Source organism: Sinocyclocheilus anshuiensis, unplaced genomic scaffold (assembly GCF_001515605.1).
Source record: "Sinocyclocheilus anshuiensis isolate Anshui unplaced genomic scaffold, SAMN03320099.WGS_v1.1 scaffold1324, whole genome shotgun sequence".
NCBI classification, from domain to species: Eukaryota; Metazoa; Chordata; class Actinopteri; order Cypriniformes; family Cyprinidae; genus Sinocyclocheilus; species Sinocyclocheilus anshuiensis.
The window spans coordinates 161272-173809 of NW_015547694.1; the positions used below are offsets into that span (position 1 = coordinate 161272).

At 34.5% G+C, this 12538-nt stretch overlaps 1 protein-coding gene across 1 annotated transcript; it reads right to left on the minus strand.

The window, feature by feature from the left end:
* Positions 1–2181: 2181 nt before the first annotated feature.
* On the minus strand, positions 2182–10059 carry LOC107703627 (peptidyl-prolyl cis-trans isomerase C-like). Its single transcript, XM_016506330.1, has 6 exons — positions 10029–10059; positions 9139–9362; positions 7463–7576; positions 7285–7378; positions 4201–4385; positions 2182–3065 (listed from the first exon to the last, which is right to left on the minus strand). Exons 1-6 carry the CDS (start codon positions 10057–10059, stop codon positions 2937–2939), a joined length of 777 nt encoding a protein of 258 aa, XP_016361816.1. The 3' UTR covers positions 2182–2936.
* Between the last annotated feature and the right edge of the window lie 2479 nt (positions 10060–12538).

Sequence of the window (12538 nt, forward strand, 5' to 3'; positions counted from 1 at the left end):
AAAGACATTCAGTAAAAAAAACTAATACAACTGACAAAGCAATGAAATTACAAAAATTTTAAATAAAATGTAAATTTAAATATAAAAAACTAATTTTAAAAATTGACAAAAACTACAATAGTATCTCAGTGATACTAAAATAACTGGTTGGAAGTTCAAAATTCTCAATAAAACAATTCATTGTGTAGACATTTACATTTATTGTGTTCCCATTAATTTATTCCTTACATTTTCTTCAATGGGTCTTACAAAGGTCTTACAAGTTACCTTCATAAAACCTGCAAAATAAAGGTTTGCGTATGTGTGTGGATCTCAGAAACCTGACGTTCTCATTACTGTAATGCTAATTAATTCAGCTTCAGTGGAAACCTTACATTAGTTAACTCCATTAGTTAACATGAACTAACAATAAACAATACTTCTCCAGCATTTATTAATCTTAGTTAATGTTAATTCCAGGATTTGCTAATACATCATTAATGGTCCTGAACTAACAATGAACAGTGGTGTTTTTATTAACTGACTTTAACAAAGATTATAACAAAGATTAATAAATACTGTAACAAATATTAACTAATAGGACCTTATTGTAAAGTGTTACCATTATACATCATTCAGCTGCTCGTTGAATATCCGAAATACATCACGATACAGAGATAGTGTTACGGGGCTGACAAGACGTGAGACGTGCGGATCCATGTGCAAGCTTTTATTGAAAGCAGAAGAGGTCAGAAACACAGGCAGGGTCGAACAATGGCAAACAGGTATATGGCGGGCAAGACACAAGAATAATCCTAGGGCTAGCGTGGGTCTTCGATCGGCGAACAGTTTCCAGAGGGCTTGACAAGAGGGGTAATCCGTAAACGTGAGCAAAAGTCCAGGCGAGGAGCAAACACAGTCCGAAAACAGCAAGCAAAGGGTTAATCCAAGATACGTGGCAAGAATCAGGAACCAGGAAAACAGGCAAGGCAAGGCAAGACGATGACTAGACTATGCAAACTAGAGCAGGCTCCGTAAAGTAGCTATGAGCTATCACAGTGATAAACGCTAAACAATACTCGGCCAAGAATGGTGTTTGAGTGAGTGTTATATAGTGAATGTGTGATTGATGTCAGCTGTGTGCAATCAGTGCTGTGTGCAATCAGTGCTGTGTGCAATCAGTGCAATGGCTGATGGGATATGTAGTCCGGGATGACATGCAAGTTTGTGTTGTGCGAGAGTTAATTTAATGAAAGGGTGACCTCTGGTGGTGATTGAACGGAAGTCCATGGACAGGATTCGTCACAGATAGAATAAGCTGTGAAACTGATTTTAGGGATTGCAAACAAAACAGATTTGTGTTTAGCAAAGCCATAATTGATTTAAATTATATGGTTGATTATGAAACTTTCTTTCAGGCAGTTAATATATAGTCAAACCAAAACAGACACCTTCAACATTATATCAGTTTATTCGCTATAGATTAGAAAATGGTAACAAAATATGAGAAGAACTCAGAGTTAAACTGAATAAACTGTGATAATGTCAGATAACTTTGATAGAAAGGCATGTAATGAATTGGGTTGAATAGCTGTCAGCTGTTACATTTAAGAACACAATTAGATAAAACCAATTGTGACCCTGGAGTACAAAACCAGTCTTAAGGGTCAATTTTTGAAAATTGAGATTTATGCATCATCTGAAAGCTGAACAAATAAGCTTTCCATTGATGTATGGTTTGTTATGATAGGACAATATTTGGCTGAGATACAACTATTGGAAAATCTGGAATCTGAGGGAGCAAAAAAATCTAAATATTGAGAAAATCATCTTTAAAGTTGTCCAAATGAAGTTCTTAGCAATGCATATTACTAATCAAAAATTAAGTTTTGATATATTTACGGTAGGACATGTACAAAATATCTTCATGGAACATGATCTTTACTTAATATCCTAATGATTTTTGGCATAAAAGAGAAATGTATAATTTTGACCCATACAATGTATTGTTGGCTATTGCTACAAATATACCCCAGCGACTTAAGACTGCTTTTGTGCTCCAGGGACACAATTTAGCTCAAACAATTACCAAGCAGTGTTTCGTTTTGTTCAGTCTGTGGTGTAAAAAGATCGCATTAACAATTAAAGAAAAAACACAAACAAAACATGCTCAGATCAAAGTTTGAATAATTTTTGATCCCAAATTTTACTGGTCGTCCACTGTATGAAGACTTTTTGGGTGTAATATGTCACAGTTCACTTTATTTTGCTATCCTCACTTGTGTAAATGAACTGTAGTGTCCTGCGCCCACTAGTAAAAAATATATATCTGGTGTCGAATAATATTTGGTTTGAGTGTACAATTAATCATTGAAATCCATTGAAACAGTATGTCGTGAAACTGCTAGGATCTAATAAGTGATTGATTTAGTTTCTAAATATGAATGCAAAATGAACTATATTTACATCTTTTCTTTTAAAACAAAAGACAGATTGTTCAAGTAGGTCTTATTGGCACTCAGAGGATCGTGATAAACATGTGTGCGGTTAATTTCTGCAGTAAACCGTCCTACAGTGTGATAAAGTGCTGCGCAGAAACACATATATGTGAGCAGTGCTGGCAGAATGAGTGAATGTGCACGGTCTAATTCTGAGCTACAGGCAAAAGAAGTGAATTTTAGTCGAATTTGAGGTTTTCGCAAAAATGAGTTAATTAAGCCCTCTTCTAGCGATCCCAATGCTCCCGATTCCAACAAGTCATTTTGAAGGTAATTTTAATGGTAAATTTGCTCATTCCGACTCATCTTGCCAGAACGGGTCACATTTGGCCGTATGATGGTGTGATTTCTCTGTAGAAAAGAAACTTACAAAAAGTGGCTGCATAGTAAGAGAAGAATCTAACGACACGACTCAACCACCAGCAGATATGAATATATGAACACAGAAATCATAACGGTTCACCATCCCTCCACTTCCACGACGAAGGGCTCTTCGAGCTTGATCTTGCCGCTGTTGACGATCACACACTCGGTGTAGGGCAGGTTACGATTGTTCGTGTCCTGGAGCTCGATGGTGTGAACCACAGCCTGAAACACAGTTTGTTTCATACCTGATGAGCTTGCTATTGAAGCCAAGTCACCTTTATTTCAAAGCAGCTTTACAGTGATAGATGAGAAAATAGTGATTCAATTCAATTCTGCTGTAAAAAGATAATACTAAACAGTCATTGTTCAGTTGAAATCACTTCATTGTTAAATCAACTACTGACTATTGAACTACAATTTTAATCAACGCTGAAACCAAATTGAGTCGAATAATGACACTTTTGCATTTTTAGAGCAGCTGTACAGCTGAAATTTTATTCATTTCATAATTAAAGAACTTTGCAACATTAACATTTTTTCCTGTTTAATTACATAGTAAAAAGTGGTAACCTTTTATTACTTTAAAGAGCTATTTCTATCTACTTTAACTCATAAAAATCAGTTTTGTTGGTGGTCAATGTCTACGGGTCAAAGACAAGAATGGGTTTTCAAGCATCAAATAATAATAAAAAATCAATACAGCTTTAAATTTTAAAATTTAAACTTTAAATTTAGAATTTTATTTTTCGGAGTAAAAAATAATGACCATCGTACATTTTTACTATAATTTACTGAAGTCGCCCATTCAGTGTAACAATAATTCATATAACAAAAAATCTCATCAGGCATACTTAGAACCAGAATCATTATTAATTAATTAATTAATTGTCATTTTAAATCTTTACCAATTTTTTGCCACGATGCTTCAAACCACTAGGTTTGACCCATTCATCAGCAAGACGTTTTAAAATGTAATAAAATTTAGTATGATCACTTATTATTATTATTATTATAAAGTACAGGTCATTTTTACATAAATATATCTGTTACACTGAATGTTAATGAAGAATTATTTTGACATTTTATTTCCACTAAAATTATTTGAAACATTAAAGCAGACTTTCTGTGTATATAAAATCACTTTTGTAAATTTAATTTGGACGTCTCGTCTTTGACCCGTATGCAATAGGCTTAGGAATGTTAATTAATATTTATTTGTTAGCATTATTTGAGTGTATGGTGAAGCTGCTCTGAAACGATCTGTGCTATATTAAGCGCTGTAGAATTAAATCTGACTGTTGGTTTTCTAGTGACATTATTCACTCTGTCTGTGTGTGTTAGTGTGTTTTTCTCATACCATCCCCTCCAGGACTTTGCCAAACACCACATGTTTTCCGTCCAGCCACGGCGCTCTGGCTAAAGTAACGAAGAACTGTGAGCTGTTGGTGTCGGGCCCGGTGTTTGCCATGCTGACCCAACCTGCGCCCAGATGCTTGAGCCTGAAGCTCTCGTCTGCAAACGTGCTTCCATAGATGCTTTTTCCTGAAAGACACAGGAATTATAGTTCTGTGTGAGGAATTATTAGGTTGGCTTGAGAAAGCCAAATGATCTGCTACTCAAGCTTTTTATTATTATTCTTCTTAGACTAAATTTCTGAACGCTACTCCTCCTAGAGCTTTTAAGCTAGAACCACCAAACTCAGCCCAGCTCTTCAGACTGATCCGACTTAGTGTGCCTTATCTTTTCAGACTGATCCGACTTATGGTTTTCATAAAGATTAAGATTAAAAATCATAAAAATCCCATACACTTAAATAGACGGAATGTTGAGATGAGCCAAGACTATTCAAACTCCAACTGTCAAAATTCTAATCTAAACACACTGAAGCCCATTAGACTCAATCAGACTTCCCTTCTATGTACTATTTCTAACCCATTCAAACTCATTCAAACTCATCTAATATTTCTAATCTATCTATCTATCTATCTATCTATCTATCCTAGCGACATCCTAATCATGTTAGAAACATGGTAGTAACACGCTAATCATGCTAGAAACATGCTACCGACATGCTAGTAACTTGCTAATCATGCTAGAAACATGCTAATAACATGCTAATCATGCTAGCAACATGCTAGTAACATGCTAATCATGCTAGTGACATGTTAGTAACTTGCTAATCATGCTAGCAACATGCTAGTTACTTTGCTAATCATGCTAGTCACTTGCTAATCATGCTAGTAGCATGATAATCATGCTATAAACATGCTAATAACTTGCTAATCATGCTATCAACATGCTAGTAACTTGTTAATTATGCTAGAAAAATTGTAACGAAATGCTAGTAACTTGTTATCATGCTGGAAACATGCTAGTCACTTGCTAATCATGTTATCACTATGTTAGTAGCATGCTAATCATGCTAGCAACATGCTAATCATGCTAGAAACATGCTAGTAACTTGCTAATCATGCTATCAACATGCTAATCATGCCAGCAATCTAGTCACTTGCTAATCATGCTAGTAGCATGATAATCATGCTATAAACATGCTAATAACTTGCTAATCATGCTATCAACATGCTAGTAACTTGTTAATTATGCTAGAAAAATTGTAACGAAATGCTAGTAACTTGTTATCATGCTGGAAACATGCTAGTCACTTGCTAATCATGTTATCACTATGTTAGTAGCATGCTAATCATGCTAGCAACATGCTAATCATGCTAGAAACATGTTATCAACATCTATCTAAATGTTCAAACTTCAGGCTTTTACAACTGCTTTAAACTTTCAGGCTATAAGCCAACCTAAAGTTTGTCTTGACTTTTTTTATCTAGCTCACTGATGATCTTCCACACAGCTCCTGAATATATGCAGAACGTCAGGTTTGACATAATTTTGAGTGAGTATCTGCGTAGGTTTGGACCTGTTCCTCACACAGCTGTCATGCTGTCACGGCTTTTTGGAGTACAACACAAGCTACGTTTCCATGCACCCAAATAATGTGTTTAGAATCAGATTGATGGCTCAGTCGGACTGAAAAGCCTTCATATAAACACTTCTGATTATTGAATTTAATCTGATTGAAATGGGGTGCACGTATACACACAGGCTACTGTACGAATGTGCTTATAGTCATTTATGTCTCGCATCTTATGAACTGGTCACTGGAAGAGACTGCTAAAATGTTCTTTATATAAGTCTGCTTTCTTTCTAGATGTGCCATCAAGGTGAAAATAACAATTATACTGACTGACCCAATGCTTAAGTTCATATAAACCAGTGTTATTTTAGTATCATTGATATACTATTGCAGTTTTTGTTAATATGTTGAATTTGTTTTTATTTTTATATATTCTGTTAAAAAATGTGTATTGATTTTTTTAAGTTTTAGCAATTTTGTGTTTTTATTAGTTTTTTTAATGCCTATACAGTTTTTTTAAATGTTTATTTATTAGTTTTAGTTTATTTAGTTATTTTAGTACTTCAAGTAATGAAAAAGCTTTTTTGTTCTTGTTTTTTAGGTTTTTTAAAGTTTAGTTTATATATATATATATATATATATATATATAGTTTGAGTTATTTTAGTACTTAAAGTTAATGAAAATTAGATTTTTTTTTATTTAAAGTTTTAGAAATTTTGTGTTTCTGTCTTTTGTTAGTTTTTTAAATATGTCTATGTAGTTTTTTATTTTTTAATGTTTTAGTACTTAAAGTTAAACTAAACATGAGAAATGTTGGTGCTGAGAAATGAGAAATACTTGGTAACTAGCTGAAATAATATAAGTTCTTTTATATTTTAATATATTTCATGTAAATATTAGTTTATTATTATACTGTTATAAACAGAACCTTCAAAATCTGAAATCAGATTGGATTAATTCGACTGATAAACATGAGAGCGTGCAATCATACCTGCTGTTAATCATTTATTTCATTTGTACATTTTAAACAGAAACATGAAAATGTTCTGTGTTCCAGAGAAGACATGAGGGAGAGCACCGCAAAAAATCATTCTCTTACTTAGTGTTTGTGTCTTGTTTTCTAGTACAATTCTTGAATCAAGATGAATTTACTGTACGAGTAAAATGAGTTAAGATATTAAGTCTTGTTTTCTAAAAAAAAAGTATTAAAATGTTAGTTTTTGCTTAAAACAAGCAAAAATATCTGCCAATGGTGCAAAAAATTAATCTAGTTTCGCTTTTGAATTAAGATTCTTTTTCTTACCGCATTAGCAGATATTTTTGCTTGTTTTAAGCAAAAACTGACAACATTTTGATACTTTTTATTTTAGAAAGCAAGACATAATATCTTAAGTCATTTCGCTTGTACAGTAAATGCATCTTGATTCAAGAATGTTTAGATATTTATACTAGAACACAAGACACAAACACTATGTAAGAGAATGCTTTTTTGCAGTGTGCTCACTCGTCCTCACCTCCTGTTCCGTCTCCAGCGGTGAAGTCTCCTGCTTGGATCATGAAGTCCTTGATAACCCAATGGAACTTGCTGCCTTTGTACCCGTAATCCTCCTGAAGAGAGGACCTGTGTCAGAGCAGCATGCTGCTGTATGATGATAGATGTGTGTCGTGACTCGTGTGTATGGTGAGTTTTACCTCTCCTGTGGCAAGAGCCACAAAGTTCTGCACGGTCAGCGGAGCGACCTCTCCAAACAGACCGATCACGATCCTGCCAACCTCGTGTCCTCCGACGGTGATGTCAAGAAACACCTGCAGCACAAACCAGCACTTTCACCATTCACAGCCAAACATCACAGATCACACCGCAAAAAATTATTCTCTTGCTTAGTGTTTGTGTCTTGTGTTCTAGTATAAATATCTAAACATTCTTGAATCAAGACGCATTTATTGTACGAGTGAAATGAGTTAAGATATCAAGTCTTGTTTTCTAAAAAAAAGTATTTTATAATATAAACAAGCAAAAATATCTGAAAAAGAATCTTAATTCAAAGGCTAAACGAGATTATTTTTCTTGCACCATTAGCAGATATTTTGATTGTTTTAAGCAAAAACTAACAACATTTTGATACTTTTTTTTACAGAAAACAAGACGTAATATCTTAAATCATTTTACTCGTACAGTAAATTAATCTTGATTCGAGAATTTGTAAATATTTATACTAGAACACAAGTCACAAACACTAAGAGAATCATGTCTTGCGGTGCAGCACTGTGTGTGTAATACTAGTATGTATATATATATATATATATATATATATATACTTATTATAGTTTAAAACAGATGTTTTCTATGTGAATATGTGTTAAACTGTAATGTATTTCTGTGATGCGCAGCTGTATTTCCATCATCATTACTCCAGTCTTCAGTGTCACATGATCTTCAGAAATCATTCTAATATGCTGATTTATTATCAGAGCTGGAAACTGTTGCTGCTTCATACTTTTTTGGAAGCTGTGATACTTTTTTCAGGATTCTTTTAAAAAAAGCTTTTATTCAAAATAGAAATCTTTTCAAACAATATAAGTTAGAAACTTTTTTTTAAATCAATTTTACATCCTTCCTGAATAAATGTATTAATCTCTTAAAAAAAAAAAAATAAAATATATATATTTACTGACCCCAAACTTTTGAACGGTAGTGTATATTGTTAAAAAAAGAATTCTATTTGAAATAAATGCTCTTCTTTTGAACTTTTTATTCATCAAAGAATCCTGAAACAAAGTATCACAGCTTCTAAACAAATATGAAGCAGCATCAGTTTCCAGCTCTGATAATAAATCAGCATATTAGAATGATTTCTGAAGATCATGAGACACTGAAGACTGGAGTTATGATGCTTTGCATCACAGGAATAAATTACATTTTAAAGTATATGAAATCCTTTTTTTTTTATTGTAAAAATATTTCACAATATTAAAAGTTTTTTTTTTCAGTTTTTTGATCAAATAAATGCAGAAGAAACTTCTTCAAAACGTTAAAAATCTTACTGATCCCACATTTTTGAACGCGAGTGTATCTACGAATTTAAGCATTTGCAAATATGTAAAAAAACAAAAAACGTGTATAGACCATTTTTTAAAATTCAAAAGTGCATTATACTATTAACGAACATAATCAGCTTATTCGGTCATGATGCTGCATTGCTGTGTGTTTCTGTAAAGCGTCATATGTGACGCGTGGCGTGAACAGAACAGACGCATTGACGGTCATCGCTTAAAAGACAAAAACACTAGCGACACGCCGCAGGTTTAGTTCATGTAGGAGCGGATGGATGCTTGTATTGCGACGCGTCGCGGAGAATGCGTCTCACCTTGTCCGTCACTCGCGGTCCCGTCCGCGTTTTAAAATCAATGGCGCTTCCTAAAAACGGCAAATAGAGGAGCGCAAACGCGCGCCAGAGCTGATGTCGCTGCATCTCTGAATACGGATGCGATGCGACGCGATGCGAGCGCGGATTTAACTGAAGAGAAGCGGCGGATTGCGTGACGCGCGCGTCTTCCTGTATGACGCTCCGCCTCCCGCGCGCGTCACCGTCTCAGGAATTTAATTAGGCTACGTATATTACACAAGACACACCGATTTATAAAGAATATAGTAGCAATGTACAGAACAACGGAGAAATGTAAATAAACAAGAAAAAAGGGTGTTTTGATACATGATACATTTGGATACATTTTTTTTTGCATTTTTGTAAAATGATACATTTTGACTCAAAAATTGCTAGTGGCTAAATTTCACAAAGAAACGACATTTAAAACATTTAATTAAATGCGTAATTTGAAGTAGTCTAGAAAAACAGCGTTTTCTCGTAAAACACTCCAATTATCTTTTGGAAAATATGGATTTTTTTTTCTTTGGTTTTTTGGAACAGGATAGTTGGTCTAAACATTAGGTAGTACTTTAAAGTGGATTTTCTAATAAGATGTGCAAGAGATTTTGGTTTGATTTTTAATAACATTTGGAATGAATAATATTTCTGATGGTCTGGTTCACTGCTGTAGAATCTGAAAGAAGAGAAACTAAATGAATACTCTCTTAATTTCTTCATTGGCATTGATTGTTTCTTGAAAACCTTTAACATCAATGGAGCCTGTACATTGCAAAACACATTCTTTAGAATGGAAAGAAATGTTCTTTAGATTTTTAAATCTTTTTCACATTGCAGTGATGCAATCGAAGAATCATTTTTGGTTTCAGAACCTTCTAATGAACAGTTTCTTAAAAGAACCATTTTGCATCAGTGTGAAGATCATTTTAATCATCTGAAGAACATTTTTCCGCTATAAAGAACCTTTGGTGGTTCCATGGATGTTTAAGGTCCTGCCAATAAAGAAGCTTTATTTTTAAGAGTGTGAAAGAATGGTTCTTTTCAGAAAGAGTTCAGTGAAAGGTGTTTTGGGGAACCCACAATGCTTCTTCTATGGCATCGCTGTTATTTGTAAGAGTGTAGGTAAGTAGGCCTAGAAATCTTTATAATTTGGTGTCGTACAAACCCTGTTCTAATCGGGTTTGTTCTCTGCAGTGTTTCCTCTAAGCACACGATCCGAGGGCCGCGGGTCCCTTAATCAGGTCAAGTGCGTGCTTCATTACACTCGCTGGTAGCTGCCATGTAAAGCACCAGACCTCATCTCAGAAGGCCTGACCCAGGAGAGCTCGCCGTAATGGCTTCTGCACTGATGGCTGGTCTAATCATCGGCCCGGGCATGAATTTTAGTCTGCTGGTTATTTCATTCAGCGCCGGTGTTTTACGGGAAACCCTGTGAACTCGGTTCTACCAGATGCTCAGATGTGCAGGTTTGGTGTGTATTTTACAGGTTACTCCAGCAGGTCTCAGATCAATGCACGCTTACAGATGTGATGAAGAAGATGCTTCAAAACCAAGACCAGACTGACCAAAAATAAAACATAAATCTAAATTAAATGGTTAAAGGTAAATGTGCAACATAACAGGAAATAAATCCAAAATATAAATGAATGAATTAAAAAAAATATATATATATGTGACCCTGCAGCACAAAAGCAGTCTTAAGTCGCTGGGGTATATTTGTAGCAATAGCCAACAATACATTGTATGGGTCAGAATTATAAATGTCTCTTTTATGCCAAAAATCATTAGGATATTAATCTAATAATTATCTTGTCAATTTCCTACCGTAAATATATCAAAACTTAATTTTTTATTAGTAATATGCATTGCTAAGAACTTCATTTGAACAACTTTAAAAGATGATTTTCTCAATATTTAGATTTTTTTGCACCCTCAGATTCCAGATTTTCAAATAGTTGTATCTCAGACAAATATTGTTCTATCCTAACAAACCATGCATCAATGGACAGCTTATTTGTTCAGATTTCAGATGATGTATAAATCTCAATTTCAAAAAATTGACCCTTATGACTGGTTTTGTGCTCCAGGGTCACATATGTACATTCAGTTTTTTGTTTTATGTTTTATGTAAGTTTTTTTCCTTACAGGGATCCTGCGAGAGAATTCAACTAAGGCAGCAACTAAAGAAATCACCGCAAAAATTGTTGATGAATTGCCAGAAAATGGTGTTTTATAAATAACTGATTTACTCCTGGGAGCTCAGGTATGGTTTTGTAAATATAATTCACCGTGTTTCACCACCTCAGACGAGTGGACTTCCATTGGCTGGATTGGTTATGGTGTGCTCGTATGATTGTGATGCATCCAGCTTCAGTTCTGTCAGGACGTGTTACAGGGTTTCTGAAGACTCACAGAGAGCAGCTTCAGAGACCAAAGCTCCAGTCACTGAGCTGGATTGGAGAGACAGAAGGAGAAAGAGCAGCACTTTCTCGCTGATGGCATCTTCAGATCTGTCTTCACTGATGGATCAGAAATGAGGTGATGTGGTGTAGTGGTTAACCATCTGGGTCGGCGACTGAAAGCCAGACTCCAGGAGGTCTAAATAAGACTGAACGTGTCACTTATTAGAGCATCAGAAAAATATCCACGTACCTGTCTAACAAAAATATGTTCTAAGAGTGTTTTGCTAATGTTCCCATTATGATATGAAAACATGATTGCTGAGTGTTTTCAGAATGCAGTTTTTAAAAAATGTTTTATTTGTTCTTGGTTATGTGATTGTTAGAGAAAACATTAAGGACGCCCAGTTACGATTTTGCAAACATTATGAAAACGTTCCCTGAATCATCTGAAACAGGTAGCACATAGTAACATTTATAAAACATTAGACTAACATCCAACTAAAATGATTCAGAAAAACATTGCATGCTTTTGTGCTAATGCTTTGAGAATGTTATTAAAAACTAGATAACTTTAAACAAACATACTGTTAACGTTACTGGAAGAATATTAATTCATAACCTTGCCAGAATATTCTGAGAACATTCTGTTGTAAAATATACTGACAGGCCTCCTTTAATCAAACTAAACTACCAAATTCGTGTTTGTTGCATGCAAGTACAGTATTCATACATTTGATATACTTATAATAATTAAATAATAATGTAAGTGATTATAAAACGTCTTTTTCACAGTTTGTAAGTGCGATAGGCTCTAGTGCGCCCCCTTTGTCCAGTTTGAAAGAATGACAGCGACATATTTCAATATTCAATAGAGCTCAGTCATGGGTAGCGTGTATATTTCATTTCTGACGGGAACGAAAACGAGGCCGTGAAAGACTCAAGTACTGTGCGTTCAATGGATTCTTGATTACCGATTGTTT

Coding starts and splice junctions, on each gene's coding strand:
- LOC107703627 (XM_016506330.1), bottom strand. CDS start 10,059: ATGGTTCTTTTAAGAAACTGTTCATTAGAAG. Junction 9,363..10,028: donor AAGAAACTGTTCATTAGAAG/GTTCTGAAACCA, acceptor TAAATTCCTGAG/ACGGTGACGCGCGCGGGAGG. Junction 3,066..4,200: donor GCAAAGTCCTGGAGGGGATG/GTATGAGAAAAA, acceptor ACTGTGTTTCAG/GCTGTGGTTCACACCATCGA.